Genomic DNA, 14318 nt, shown 5'->3' with positions numbered 1-14318 from the left:
ATCAATTTACATTCCCACCAACAATGCAAGAGGGTTCCCTTTTCTCCACACCCTCTCCAGCATTTGTTGTTTGTAGATTTTCTGATGATGCCCATCCTAACTGGTGTGAGGTGATACCTCATTGTAGTTTTGATTTGCATTTCTCTAATAACTAGTGATGTTGAGCAGCTTTTCATGTGTTTCTTGACCATCTGTAGGTCTTCTTTGGAGAAATGTCTATTTAGGTTTTCTGCCCATTTTTGGATTGGGTTTTTTTTTTTAAATATTGAGCTACATGAGCTGTTTATATATTTTGGAGATTAATCCTTTGTCTGTTGATTCGTTGGCAAATATTTTCCCCCATTCTGAGGGTTATCCTGTTTATGGTTTCCTTTGCTGTGCAAAAGCTTTTAAGTTTCATTAGGTCCATTTTTGTTTATTTTTGTTTTTATTTCCATTTCTCTAGGAGGTGGGTCAAAAAGGATCTTGCTGTGATTTATGTCATAGAGTGTTCTGCCTATGTTTTCCTCTAAGAGTTTTACAGTGTCTGGCCTTACATTTAGGTCTTTAATCCATTTTGAGTTTATTTTTGTGTATGGTGTTAGGGAGTGTTCTAATTTCACTCTTTTACATGTAGCTGTCCAGTTTTCCCAGCACCACTTATTGAAGAGGCTGTCTTTTCTCCACTGTATATTCTTGCCTCCTTTATCAAAGATAAGGTGACCATATGTGTGTGGGTTTATCTCTGGGCTTTCTATCCTGTTCCATTGATCTATATTTCTGTTTTTGTGCCAGTACCATACTGTCTTGATTACTGTAGCTTTGTAGTATAGTCTGAAGTCAGGGAGCCTGATTCGTCCAGCTCCGTTTTTCTTTCTCAAGATTGCTTTGGCTATTCAGGGTCTTTTGTGTTTCCATACAAATTTTAAGATTTTTTTGTTCTAGTTCTGTTAAAAATGCCATTGGGAGATTGATAGGGAGTGCATTGAATCTGTAGATTGCTTTGGGTAGTAGAGTCATTTTCACAATGTTGATTCTTCTAATCCAAGAACATGGTGTATCTCTCCATCTATTTGTATCATCTTTAATTTCTTTCATCAGTGTCTTGTAGTTTTCTGCATACAGGTCTTTTGTCTCCTTAGGTAGGTTTATTCCTAGGTATTTTATTCTTTTTGTTGCAATGGTAAATGGGAGTGTTTCCTTAATTTCTCTTTCAGATTTTTCAGCATTAGCGTATAGGAGTGCAAGAGATTTCTGTGCATTAATTTTGTATCCTGCTACTTTACCTAATTCTCTGATTAACTCTAATAGTTTTCTGGTGACATCTTTAGGATTCTCTATGTATAGTATCATGTCATCTGCAAATAGTGACAGCTTTACTTCTTCTTTTCCGATTTGGATTCCTTTTATTTCTGTTTTATCTCCGATTGCTGTGGCTAAAACTTCCAAAACTATGTTGAATAATACTGGTGAGAGTGGCAACCTTGTCTTGTTCCTGATTTCAGTGGAAATGGTTTCAGTTTTTCACCATTGAGAATGATGTTGGCTGTGGGTTTGTCATATATGGCCTTTATTATGTTGAGGTAAGTTCCCTCTATGCCTACTTTCTGGAGGGTTTTTATAATAAATGGATGTTAAATTTTGTCACAAGCTTTTTCTACATCTCTTGAGATGATCATATGGCTTTTATTCTTCAATTTGTTAAAAAGCTGTATCACACTGATTGATTTGTGTATATTGAAGAATCCTTGCTTTCCTGGGATAAACCCCACTTGATTATGGTGTATGAAACTTTTAATAAGCTGCTGGACTCTGTTTGCTAGTATTTTGTTGAGGATTTTTGTGTCTATGTTCATCAGTGATATTGGCCTGTAGTTTTCTTTCTTTGTGACATCTTTGTCTGGTTTGGTATCAGGGTGATGGTGGCCTCGTAGAATGAGTTTGGGAGTGTTCCTCCCTCTGCTATATTTTGGAAGAGTTTGAGAAGGATAGGTGTTAGCTCTTCTCTAAATGTTTGATAGAATTGGCTTGTGAAGCCATCTGGTCCTGGGCTTTTGCTTGTTGTAAGATTTTTAATCACAGTTTCAATTTCAGTGCTTGTGATTGGTCTGTTTATATTTTCTACTTCTTCTTGGTTCAGTCTTGGAAGGTTGTGCTTTTCTACGAATTTGTCCATTTCTTCCAGGTTGTCCATTTTGTTGGCATATAGTTGCTTGTAGTAATCTCTCATGATGCTTTGTATTTCTGCAGTGTCCATTGTTACTTCTCCTTTTTCATTTCTAATTCTATTGATTTAAGTCTTCCTTTTTTTCTTGATGAGTCTGGCTAATGGTTTATCAATTGTGTTTATCTTCTCAAAGAACCACCTTTTAGTTTTATTGATCTTTGCTGTCATTTCCATCATTTCTTTTTCATTTATTTCTGATCTGATCTTTATGATTTCTTTCCTTCTGCTAACTTCGGGATTTTTTGTTCTTCTTTCTCTAATTGCTTTAGGTGTAAGGTTAGGTTGTTTATTTGAGATTTTTCTTGTTTCTTGAGGTAGGACTGTATTGCTATAAACTTCCCTCTTAGAAATGCTTCTGCTTTATCCCATAGGTTTTGGGCCATTGTGTTTTCATTGTCATTTGTTTCTAGGTATTTTTAAATTTCCTCTTTGATTTCTTCAGTGATCTCTTGGTTATTTATTAATGGATTGTTTAGCCTCCATGTGTTTGTGGGTTTTTTTACATTTTTCTCCCTGTAATTTATTTCTAATCTCATAGTGTTGTGGTCAGAAAAGATGCTTTGATATGATTTCAATTTTCTTAAATTTACCCAGGCTTGATTTGTTACCCAAGATGTGATCTATCCTGGAGTATGTTCGTGTGCACTTGTGAAGAAAGCATAATCTGCTGTTTTCGGATGGAATGTCCTATAAATATGAATTCAATGTTTCTGGTCTATTGTATCATTTAAAGCGTGTGTTTCCTTGTTATTTTTCTGTCTGGATGATCTGTCCTTTGGTGTGAGGTGTTAAAGTCCCCCACTATTATTGTGTTACTGTCGATTTCCCCTTTTATAGCTGTTAGTATTTGCCTTATGTATTGAAGTGCTCCTATGTTGGGTGCATATATATTTATAATTGTTATATCTTCTTCTTGGATTGATCCCTTGATCATTATGTAATGTCCTTCCTTGTCTCTTATAACGTTCTTTATTTTAAAGTCTATTTTATGTGATATGAGTATTGCTACTCCAGCTTTCTTTTGATTTCCATTTGCATTGAATATCTTTTTCCATCCCCTCACTTTCAGTCTGTATGTGTCCTAGGTCTGAAGTGGGTCTCTTATAGACAGCACATATATGGGTCTTGTTTTTGTATCCATTCAGCGAGCCTGTGTCTTTTGGTTGGAGCATTTAATCCATTCACGTTTAAGGTAATTATCAATATGTATGTTCCTATTACCACTTTCCTAATTGTTTTGGGTTTGTTTTTGTAGGTCCTTTTCTTCTCTTGTGTCTCCCACTTAGAGAAGTTCCTTTAGCATTTGTTGTAGAGCTGGTTTGGTGGTGCTGAATTCTCTCAGCTTTGGCTTGTCTGTGAAGCTTTTGATTTCTCTGTCAAATCTGAATGAGATCCTTGCCGGGTAGAGTAATCTGGGTTGCAGCTTCTTCCCTTTCATCACTTTAAATATATCATGCCACTCCCTCCTGGCTTGTAGAGTTTCTGCTGAGAAATCAGCTGTTAACCTTATGGGAGTTCCCTTGTATGTTATTTGTCGTTTTTCCCTTGTTGCTTTTAATAATTTTTCTTTGTCTTTAATTTTTGTCAATCTGATTACTATGTGTCTCAGCATGTTTCTCCTTGGGTTTATCCTGCCTGGGACTCTGTGCTTCCTGGACCTGGGTGGCTATTTTGTTTCCCATGTTAGGGCAGTTTTTGATTCTAATCTCTTCAAATATTTTCTCGGGTCCTTTCTCTCTCTCTTCTCCTTCTGGGACCCCTAAAATGCAAATGTTGTTGCGTTTGATGTTGTCCCAGAGGTCTCTTAGGCTGTCTTCATTTCTTTTCATTCATTTTTCTTTATTCTCTTCTGTGGCAGTGAATTCCTCCATTCTGTCTTCCAGGTCACTTATCTGTTCTTCTGTCTCAGTTATTCTGCTACTGATTCGTTCTAGTACATTTTTTCATTTCATTTATTGTATTGTTCATGTCTGTTTGTTTGTTAATTCTTCTAGGTGTTTTTTTGTTAATTCTTGTAGGTCTTTGTTAAACATTTCTTGCATCTTCTCAATCTTTGCCTCCATTCTTTTTCCGAGTTCCTGGATCATCTTCGCTATCATTATTGTGAATTCTTTTTCTGGAATGTTGCCTATCTCCATTTCATTTAATTGTTTTTCTGGGGTTTTATCTTGTTCCTTCATCTGGTACATAGCCCTCTGCCTTTTCATTTTGACTGTCTTTCTGTGAATGTGGTTTTCGTTCCACAGGCTGCAGGACTGTAGTTCTTCTTGCTTCTGCTGTCTGCCCTCTGGTGGATGTGGCTATCTAAGAGGCTTGTGCAAGCTTCCTGAGGGGAGGGACTGGTGGTGGGTAGAGCTGGGTGTTGTTCTGGTGGGCTGAGCTCAGTAAAACTTTAATCTGCTTGTCTGCTGCTGGGTGGGGCTGAATTCCCTCCCTGTTGGTTGTTTGGCCTGAGGCAACCCAGCACTGGAGGCTACAGGCTCTTTGGTGGGGTTAATGGTGGACTCCAGGAGGGCTCATGCCAAGGAGTACTTTCCAGAACTTCTGCTGCCAGTGTCCTTGTCTCTGTGGTGAACCACAGCAATCCCCTGCCTCTGCAGGAGACCCTCCAACAGTAGCAGGTAGGTCTGGTTCAGCCTCCTATGGGGTCACTGCTCCTGCCCCCTGGGTCCTTATGCGCACACTACTTTGTGTGTGCCCTCCAAGAGTGGAGTCTCTGTTTCCCCTAGTCCCGTCAAAATCCTGCAGTCAAATCCTGCTAGCCTTCAAAGTCTGATTCTCTGCGAATTCCTCCTCCCATTGCCAGACCCCCAGGTTGGAAAGCCTGATGTGGTGCTTGGAACCTTCACTCCAGTGGGTGGACTTCTGTGGTACAATTGTTCTCCAGTTTGTGAGTCACCCACCCAGTGGTTATGGGATTTGATTTTATTGTGATTGTGCCCTTCCTACCGTCTCATTGCAGCTTCTCTTTTGTCTTTGGATGTGGGGTATCTTTTTTGGTGAGTTCTAGTTCTTCCTGTTGATGATTGTTCAGCAGTTAGTTGTGATTCTGGTGCTCTCGAAAAAGGGAGTGAGCACACGTGCTTCTAGTCCGCCATCTTGAACCGACATCCAGAAATCTTTCTTTCTGAGCAGTAGGTCTCAACAGTAGACTTAATATATTTAGTAAACTATGTTGTAAACAGATGTGTTGTCATCCAGGCATTGTTGTTCTATTTCGGGAGTACAGACAGAGTTGATTTAGCATAATTCTTTTTTTTTTTTTTTTTTTTTTAAAGAGCAGATGATATACAAGCTGGCTTTTTATTTTTATTTATTTAAACACTATTTTATTTATTTATGGCTGTGTTGGGTCTTCGTTTCTGTGCGAGGGCTTTCTCTAGTTGTGGCAAGTGGGGGCCACTCTTCATCGCGGTGCGCGGGGCCTCTCATCATCGCGGCCTCTCCAGACGCGCAGGCTCAGTAATTGTGGCTCACGGGCCCAACTGCTCCGCGGCATGCGGGATCCTCCCAGACCAGGGCTCGAACCCGTGTCCCCTGCATTGGCAGGCAGACTCTCAACCACTGCGCCACCAGGGAAGCCCCTAGCATAATTCTTAAGGAGCCTAGGATTTTCAGAATGGCAAATGAGCACTGGCTTCAACTTAAAATCACTAGCTGCATTAGTCCCTAACAAGAGAGTCAGCCTGTGTGTTGGAGTTTTGAAGCCAGGTATTACTTCTCCTCTTTAGCTATGAAAGCCCTAGATGGCATCTTCTTCCAATAGAAGGCTGTTTTGTCTACACTGAAAAATCTGTTGTTTAGTATAGTCACCTTCATTCATTATATTAGCTAGATCTTCTGGATAACTTGCTGCAGCTTCTGCATCAGCGCTTGTTGCTTCACCTTGTACTCTGAAGTTATGGAGATGGCTTCTTTCCTTAAACCTCATGAACCAACCTCCGCTGGCTTCAAACGTTTCTTCTGCAGCTTCCTCACCTCTCTCAGCCTTTACAGAATTGAAGAGAGTTAGGGCCTTGTTCTAGATTAGGCTTTGGTTGAAGGGAATGTTGTGGCTGGTTTAATCTTCTATCCAGAATACTGAAATTTTCTCCTTATCAGCAATAAGGCTGTTTCACTTCCTTACCATTCCTGTGTTCACTGGAGTAGCTCTTTAATTTACTTCAAGAACTTTTCCTTTGCATTCACAACGTGGCTAACTGTTTGGCACAAGAGGCCTAGCTTTTGGCCTATCCCAGCTTTCAACATAACTTCCTCTCTAAGGTTGGTCATTTCTAGCTTTTGATTCAAAGTGAGAGACCTGCAACTCTTCCTTTCATTTGAACACTTAGAGGCCTTTGTAGGGTTATTAATTGGTCTTTTTCAATATTGTTGCCTCTCAGGGAATAAGAAAACCCAAGGAGAGGGAGAGAGATGAGGGAACGGCTGGTTGGTAGAGCAGTCAGAATACACACATTTATCTTTTAAGGTGGCCACCTTATATGGGCATGGTTTGTGGAATCCCAAAATATATAAATTACAATAGTAACACCAAAGATCACTGATCACTTCAAGTGGGATTTATCCCAGGGATACAAAGATGGTTCACTATCCACAAATCGATCAATGTGATATACCACATTAATAAACTGAAGAATAAAAATCATATGATCATCCCAAGAGATGTAGAGAAAGCTTTTGACAAAACTCAACATCTGTTTATGATAAAATTTCTCCACAAAGTAGGTACAGAGGGAATATACCTCAACAAAATAAAGGCCATATATGATAAGTCCACAGCTAACATCATACTCAATGGTGAAAAGCTGAAAGCGTCAGGAACAAGACAATGATGCCCACTCTTGCTAGTTCTACTCAACGCAATTTTGGAAGTCCTAGCCACAGACAAGAAAAAGAAATAAAAATAATACAAATTGGAAGGGAGGTAGTAAAACTGTTACTGTTTGAAGATGACATGATATTATACATAGAAAACCCTAAAAACACCACTAGAAAACTACTAGAGCTTATCAGTGAATTCAGTAAAGTCACAGGATACAAAATTAATATACAGAAATCTGTTGCAGGGCTTCCCTGGTGGTGCAGTGGTTGAGAATCTGCCTGCCAATGTAGGGGACACAGGTTTGAGCCCTGGTCTGGGAAGATCCCACATGCCGCGGAGCAACTGGGCCCGTGAGCCACAACTACTGAGCCTGCACGTCTGGAGCCTGTGCTCCACAACAAGAGAGGTCACGATAGTGAGAGGCCCGCACACCGCAATGAAGAGTGGCCCCTGCTCGCCGCAACTAGAGAAAGCCCTCGCACAGAAACGAAGACCCAACACAGCCAAAAATAAATAAGTAAATAAATAAATTAAAAAAAAAAAGAAATCTGTTGCATTTCTGTACACTAACAAAGCAATATCAGAGAGAGAAATTGAGAAAACAATCCCATTTACCATAGCATCAAAAATAATGAAATACCTAGGAATAAATACACGGAGGTAAAAGGCCTGTACTTGGAAAACTAAAGCTACTGATGAAAGAAATTGAAGGTAACACAAAGTGATGGGTAGATATACCATGTTCACAGATTGGAAGAATTACTATTATTAAAATGACCATACTACAAGCAAGTTACAGATTCAATGCAATCCCTATCAAAATGCCAATGGCATTTTTCACAGAACTAAAACAAATAATTCTAAAATTTGTATGAAAATTCAAAGACCCTGAATAGCCAAAACAATCCTGAGAAAGAAAAACAGAGCTGGAGGTATCATGCTCCCTGACTTCAGACTGTACTACAAAGCTACAGTAATCAAAACAGTATGGTACTGGCACAGAAATAGACACATGGATCAAATGAATAGGATAGAGAGCCACCCATGAATAAACCCACACACTTATGATCAAGTAATCTATGACAAAGGAGGCAAGAATATGCAATGGGATATGCAAAGTTGAGACACAGATGTAGAGAACAGACATATGGACACCAAGGGGGGAAAACTGCAGTGGGGTGGGGATGGTGGTGTGATGAATTGGGCGATTGGGATTGACATGTATACACTGATGTGTATAAAATTGATGACTAATAAGAACCTGCAGTATAAAAAAACAAACAAACAAAACAACTAATACTAAACTTTCATTGGGTTATTTGTATGGAAATATGTTAATATAAATGTTTCAGACATTACATGAAATTTCTAAAAATCTTATATGTTCTGGTATAATGTTATAAGTCATAATCCTAGTTATTACTTTAAAATGTATATCTCAGAAATAACTAATTTTCTTGTCAACTGCATTATTATGAACTTTCATCAAATCTTTAACCGTGGTCATTTTTAAGCCTTTTGTCATTTACAGACAGTTCTGGGTGTACTCTGATGCTTTTGCAAATATGTTCCTATAAAAGGGTTTCATCTTCAAGAAATTCATGGAAAAGACTCTGACAATTACAGGTTTCTGGTAACTGACTGTACTGCTGAACTGAATGAATGAGCATTTTCAGAACTCTAATGAAAAACTGATGAACTCATAAAAGTGCTAACAAAAGATCAAGATGAAAAAAAAAATTAATTACATGGGACTGAGTGAACTGATGAGGATGAGTATAATTTTTGTGACTTTCTGTCTGAATTAAAAAAAAAAAAAATCCCACAAGGACTCAGAGGCAAAGAACATACAAATCAATTTTCACTGCAAAGTAAAGGAGCTGTTACAGTGGAGGATTACTGGACTGAATGTCAATATTATGACATAGTATGAGTGTGTTTCATGTTTGGTAATGGCAATCATTGTTGCTTTTGTTGCGGTCATCCATGTACAATGCTTGGTGTCAGTCTATTTATCTCTTGTAAAAATAAAATACAGTGTGTGTGTAAAAAATAATAATAATAATAAAATGTTAATAAAAAAGAAAAAAAAAGGGGGTGAAGACTTGGTTTTTTGTTTCGGAGGTGATATTTTCTGATTTTTTTGTTTAAAATGACTGTTATACCACCTGAAAACAGGCTTGCATATATTTACAAGACTATAGCTTTAAAAATGTATGCCTTTTCATGATTTTCATAATTTTTTTTAACTTTAGAGGAAGTTTTAAAAATTAAATATACCTTGCTTTGAATAAACATTTATCTTAAACTCAGCAAAAAAAAAAAAAAAAAGAATATGCAATGGGGAAATGACATTCTCTTCAATAAGTAGTGCTGGAACAACTGAACAGCTACATGTAAAAGACTGAAATTAGAACATTTTCTCACCCCATATACAAAAATAAACTCAAAATGGATTAAAGACTTAAATTTAGGACCAGAAACTATAAAACCCCTAGAAAAACACATAGGCAGAGCACTCTTTGACATAAATTGTAACAATATTTTTTTTGGATCTGTCTCCTAAGGCAAAGGAAAGAAAAGCAAAAATTAACAAATGGGACCTAATTAAATTTAAAAGCTTTTGCACAGCAAAGGAAACCATCAACAAAATGAAAAGATAACCTACTGAATGGGAGAAAATATTTGCAAATTATATGACCAAAACTGGGTTAATATCCAAAACAGACAGTTCATACAACTCAATATTAAAAAAAAAAAAACAAAAAAACCCCAAACAATCTGATTAAATAATGAACAGAAGACCTGAATAGACATTTTTCTTCAGAAGACATACAGATGGCCAACAGGCACATGAAAAGATGCTCAACATTGCAAATCATCAGAGAAATGCAAATCAAAACCACAATGAGATATCACCTCACATGTGTCAAAATGGCTATAATCAAAAAGACCACAAATAACAAATGTCAGCAAGGATGTGGAGAAAAGGAACACTGTACACCTTTGGTAGGAATGGAAATTGGTGCAGCCACTATGGAAAACGGTACAGAGGTTGCTCAAGAAACCAAAAATACAACTACCACATGATCCAGCAATTCCACTCCTGAGTGTACAGCCAGAGAAAATAAAAACACTAATTTGAAAAGATACATGCACCACAATGTTCATAGCAGCATTATTTATGATAGCCAAGATATGGAAGCAACCTAAGTGTCCATCAACAGATGAATGGGTAAAGAAAATATGGTATATATACATAATGGAATACTACTCAGCCATATAAGAGAATGAAATTTTACCACTTGCAACAACATGGATGGACCTAGAGAGTATTATGATTAGTGAAATAAGTCAGACAGAGAAAGACAAATGCTATATGCTATCACTTACATTTGGAATCTAAAAAATAAAACAAATGAATAAATATAACAAAACAGAAACAGACTCAAAGATATAGAGGACAAACTAGTGGTTACCAATGGGGAGAGGGAAGCGGGGAGGGACATTATAGGGGTAGAGGATTAAGATGTACAAACTACTATGTATAAAATAAATAAACTAAAAGGATATATTGTACAGCACAGGGACTATAGCCAATATTTTATAATAACTTTGAATGGAGTATAATCAGTAAAAATTTTGAATCACTATGTTGTATACTCAAAACTAATATAATATTGTAAATCAACTATACCTAAAAAAAAAGATCACTGATCACCAATCACCATAATAAAATAATAATAATGAAAAAGTTTGAAATGTTGTGAGAATTACCAAAATGCGACACAGAAACACAAAGTGAGCAAATGCTGTTGGAAAAATGGTGCCAACTTGCTTGATGCAGGGTTGCCACAAACCTTCAATTTGTAAAAAATACAGTATCTGCAAAGTGCAATAAAGCAAAGTGCAATAAAATGAGGTTAGTCTGTACCTTTTTTTTGTATAAGCAAAAATCCTCTTCAGATTTCTTTTGGTTAGCACAAACAGATACTAATGCAGGTCTTTCATAAAAACGAAGTGGCGTAAAGTGAATTTCGAAAAGCGGGAGATACCTGTATTTCTAAAACTCCTTTTAAGCTCTTTCCAGGACAACTTCATGCCTGTCTTACATGCATCTCAGCAACTTCCCTTTAGAGGTGACATCCACTTTGAAGAGCTTGATTTATTTCCTGCCATATTTCTTTTTTCCCCAAGGCTTCAATCACAAAGCATTCTATTCTTCTGCTATCTGCTTTACCTTCCTTTTCTATTCCTAACCCTCAGTCCCTCTGAGTAGGGAATGGAATTGGGAAGAAAGAACTAATGAACTCTCAAAAGAGTTATTTATACCTCTATACATACTAGTTAGAAGAGGTAGAAGTTATCTTATTGTCCTCTCTATTTGCTACACAAATTTTATTTTATCATCATCTTCATCCAGAGAATCCCTGATAGTTGTTTTTAGGACCTCAACTATTGTTAGGTAGACAGGCTGAAAATCAAATAACTAACAGAGGACATAATTTCACACATAAGGACTTTATAGTCACTCTGTATAACACTAACAAACTTCTATATGCTAGAATTTTTCATGAGGAGAACTCTTGATAAGAGAATTTGATTGACTCAGCTTTTTATAATTGGTTGCTTACATTATACTAGACAATTCTTTGCTTCTATAACAGTAATTGAGTATATGACTAGGACTATTGTATATGAAATAGTCATATGAAAAATTTTCAGCATTTTTTAGGTTTATACTTCAAAATTTCGATAAAAGATATAAGATACAAGATCTCTCTTCTGATGCTGAAATTTTATCTTGATATCAAATTAGTTTATTTTCAAAGTATCTCAGTTTTTTTTTTTTTTTAAATTTTTATTTATGTATTTATTTTTAATTTATGGCTATGTTGGGTCTTCGTTTCTGTGCGAGGGCTTTCTCTAGTTGTGGCAAGTGGGAGCCACTCTTCATCGCTGTGCGCGGGCCTCTCACTATCGCGGCCTCTCTCGCTGCGGAGCACAGGCTCCAGACACGCAGGCTCAGTAATTGTGGCTCACGGGCCCAGCTGCTCCGCGGCATGTGGGATCTTCCCAGACCAGGGCTCGAACCCGTGTCCCCTGCATTAGCAGGCAGATTCTCAACCACTGCGCCACCAGGGAAGCCCTCTCAGTTTTTTTAATAAAATAAATTGGAAGTAAACTTAGGATGTTTAAAAAAAACAAAAAAATTCCTAGATAGTTGCTGACTTTAATAAGGAATTTTTAATATTACTAGTGTATAAATTTTAAGTAGCATTTACATTATTTCTGCTTATGTTTATTCCCTGTTTAATTTCAATTTGACATAGAAGTGGGGCTTTCCATTTAGCTAAAATTGAGAATCCAAGTATTACCATATTTTAATCTTTTGGAAGTAAGGAAGAGACACACTGTAACCCTTGGAGCTTAGATTTGTGGTCTAATAGCTGTAGATTTACTTGGTCAGCCTTATGCAGTATTAGACCTGGAACTTACCAATGTTTTGGCAAAAATAAAAAATAGCAGCTAAACTAATGAATCAGGTTGTGTTTTATTATATATGAATGGTCTAAAAGTAAGAAAAAATATTCATACTCATGTCTTTTAAAAACAATTTATTTAAAAAAATTAATTTTCAAAATAACTTTTGAAAAATATGAAAATTATATTGACATTTTACTGATCGGAGTATAAAATAATCTTTATTTTGTTGTGTACCTCAGTAAGTATTTTGTAAACTTACTTTCATTGTGTAAAATTTCATTTATGACTAAAGTTTGTGTATACTTCCAAATGACTAATAACATGAACTTATCAGATTGTAGTTGGGCAAATATTCTCACTCAGTTTAGAATATAATCTAGACTTTAAATATATGTTTCAAGCCAGAAAATAACATATTTTTCACAGTAAAGCTTACATAGCATAGCTGTTAGCTATATGCTTAATAAAAAAATTATCTTGAGTCCAAATCCATAGGAATGTACAACAACAAGAGTGAACCAAAATGTAAAGTATGGACTTTGGATAATTATGATATACCAGTTTAGGTCCCTCAATTGTAACAAATGTACCACTCTGCTGGGGAATTTTGGTTGAAGAGGCTGTGCATGTGTTGGCGCAGGAGGTATATGGGAAATCTCTGTATCTTCCTCTCAATTTTGCTCTAAACCAAAAAAATTGCTCTAAAATAATAAAGTCTTAACTTTAAAGAATTAAGCCAATAAAAAAAACTCTTGACTTTCTCTTGTAATTTTTCAAGCTATTAAGAGACTTCTTGCTAAAACTGCGCTACAGATCATAACTTGTTCATTTTACAACTCTAAAATAACAGGAAGAGGCATAAAGAAGCTTCTTGGATTTGTACCATTTTTGTACATTATTGCATTGTTGGCAGAGTGTTAGACACAAAGGAGAAAATCAAGATTTCTTAGGTTTTGAAAAATGTTTCTGAACTTATCTGTAAAAATATGAAAAGAAGCTGTGTTTAAAACAGAGTAGGCATTTTTTAAAATGAGAGTGGTACACAGAAATTAGTGAAATGTCCAAGTGACTAATTCAGTTTCTTTACTTATATATTTAAATGTATAAATTACGATTTAGGGAAGTAAAGTAGGGCATACTGTAAGTTTAAATCATTTTCAGAATCTTACATAGACTTCTCTATAATCATATATTCAATAAGCTATGAACATTTATAAGTCATTTGTGCTACATGTCTACTTGGACTAATTTTAAGTTCTAACTAATAGTAAAACCATGTATTAAACCAAGTGTTCATAATCAGATATTCCTCTATTATAACGCTAATATAGCCTCTTACCTTTTTATTCTTGGTCTTTTTCTTTTTCTTTGGTTTACTCTTAACCTGATAGGTAAGAAATAAATCATTTGTTTAATATGCAATTCAAACTGCACAATGGATTATTTTACAAAATGTATTTCCTCTAACCACTGGGATCTTTTATTTTCTAATATAGATCATACTTTCCTTCTAGATGCTATGGAAAATTATTTTCATCTTAATTTTAATCTCAGTCTTCTGCTTGAGAAATCACTGATGTATAAAGGAACAACATATAATGTCAATAAGTAGGCTACTGAAAAGAGCTCAGAGGTCCTCACTTGCACACGTGCATGCATGACTAACAGAGGAGGAAGGCACCTTAAAAAAAATCAACATATTCAGGTCCATTAGATGAAAAATTAAGCCTAGGAAGAATTTAGTGACTACATAATATCTGTTACCACTTATCTGTAAAGAAATACATCCTGGATGGTTTAATT

At 36.2% G+C, this 14318-nt stretch overlaps 1 protein-coding gene across 10 annotated transcripts in view; it reads right to left on the bottom strand.

The window, feature by feature from the left end:
• DZIP3 (DAZ interacting zinc finger protein 3) overlaps positions 1 to 14318 on the bottom strand; it is a 114978-nt gene that overhangs the window by 43634 nt on the left and 57026 nt on the right. For all 10 annotated transcript variants that reach the window (XR_014245357.1, XM_082394645.1, XM_082394643.1 and 7 more), the window contains one exon: positions 13855 to 13899. Coding sequence is in view for 9 of the 10 variants with exons in the window: in XM_082394645.1 (XP_082250771.1) it covers positions 13855 to 13899 (45 nt within the window). In the remaining variant the exon portion in view is untranslated. The remainder of the gene's footprint in view (positions 1 to 13854; positions 13900 to 14318) is intronic.

The sequence above is a fragment of the Balaenoptera borealis genome (genome assembly GCF_965194805.1).
Source record: "Balaenoptera borealis genome assembly, chromosome: 5".
NCBI lineage: Eukaryota > Metazoa > Chordata > Mammalia > Artiodactyla > Balaenopteridae > Balaenoptera > Balaenoptera borealis.
The sequence above is the reverse complement of the archived record's forward strand: the minus strand, read 5'-3'. Positions and strand labels throughout refer to the sequence as shown.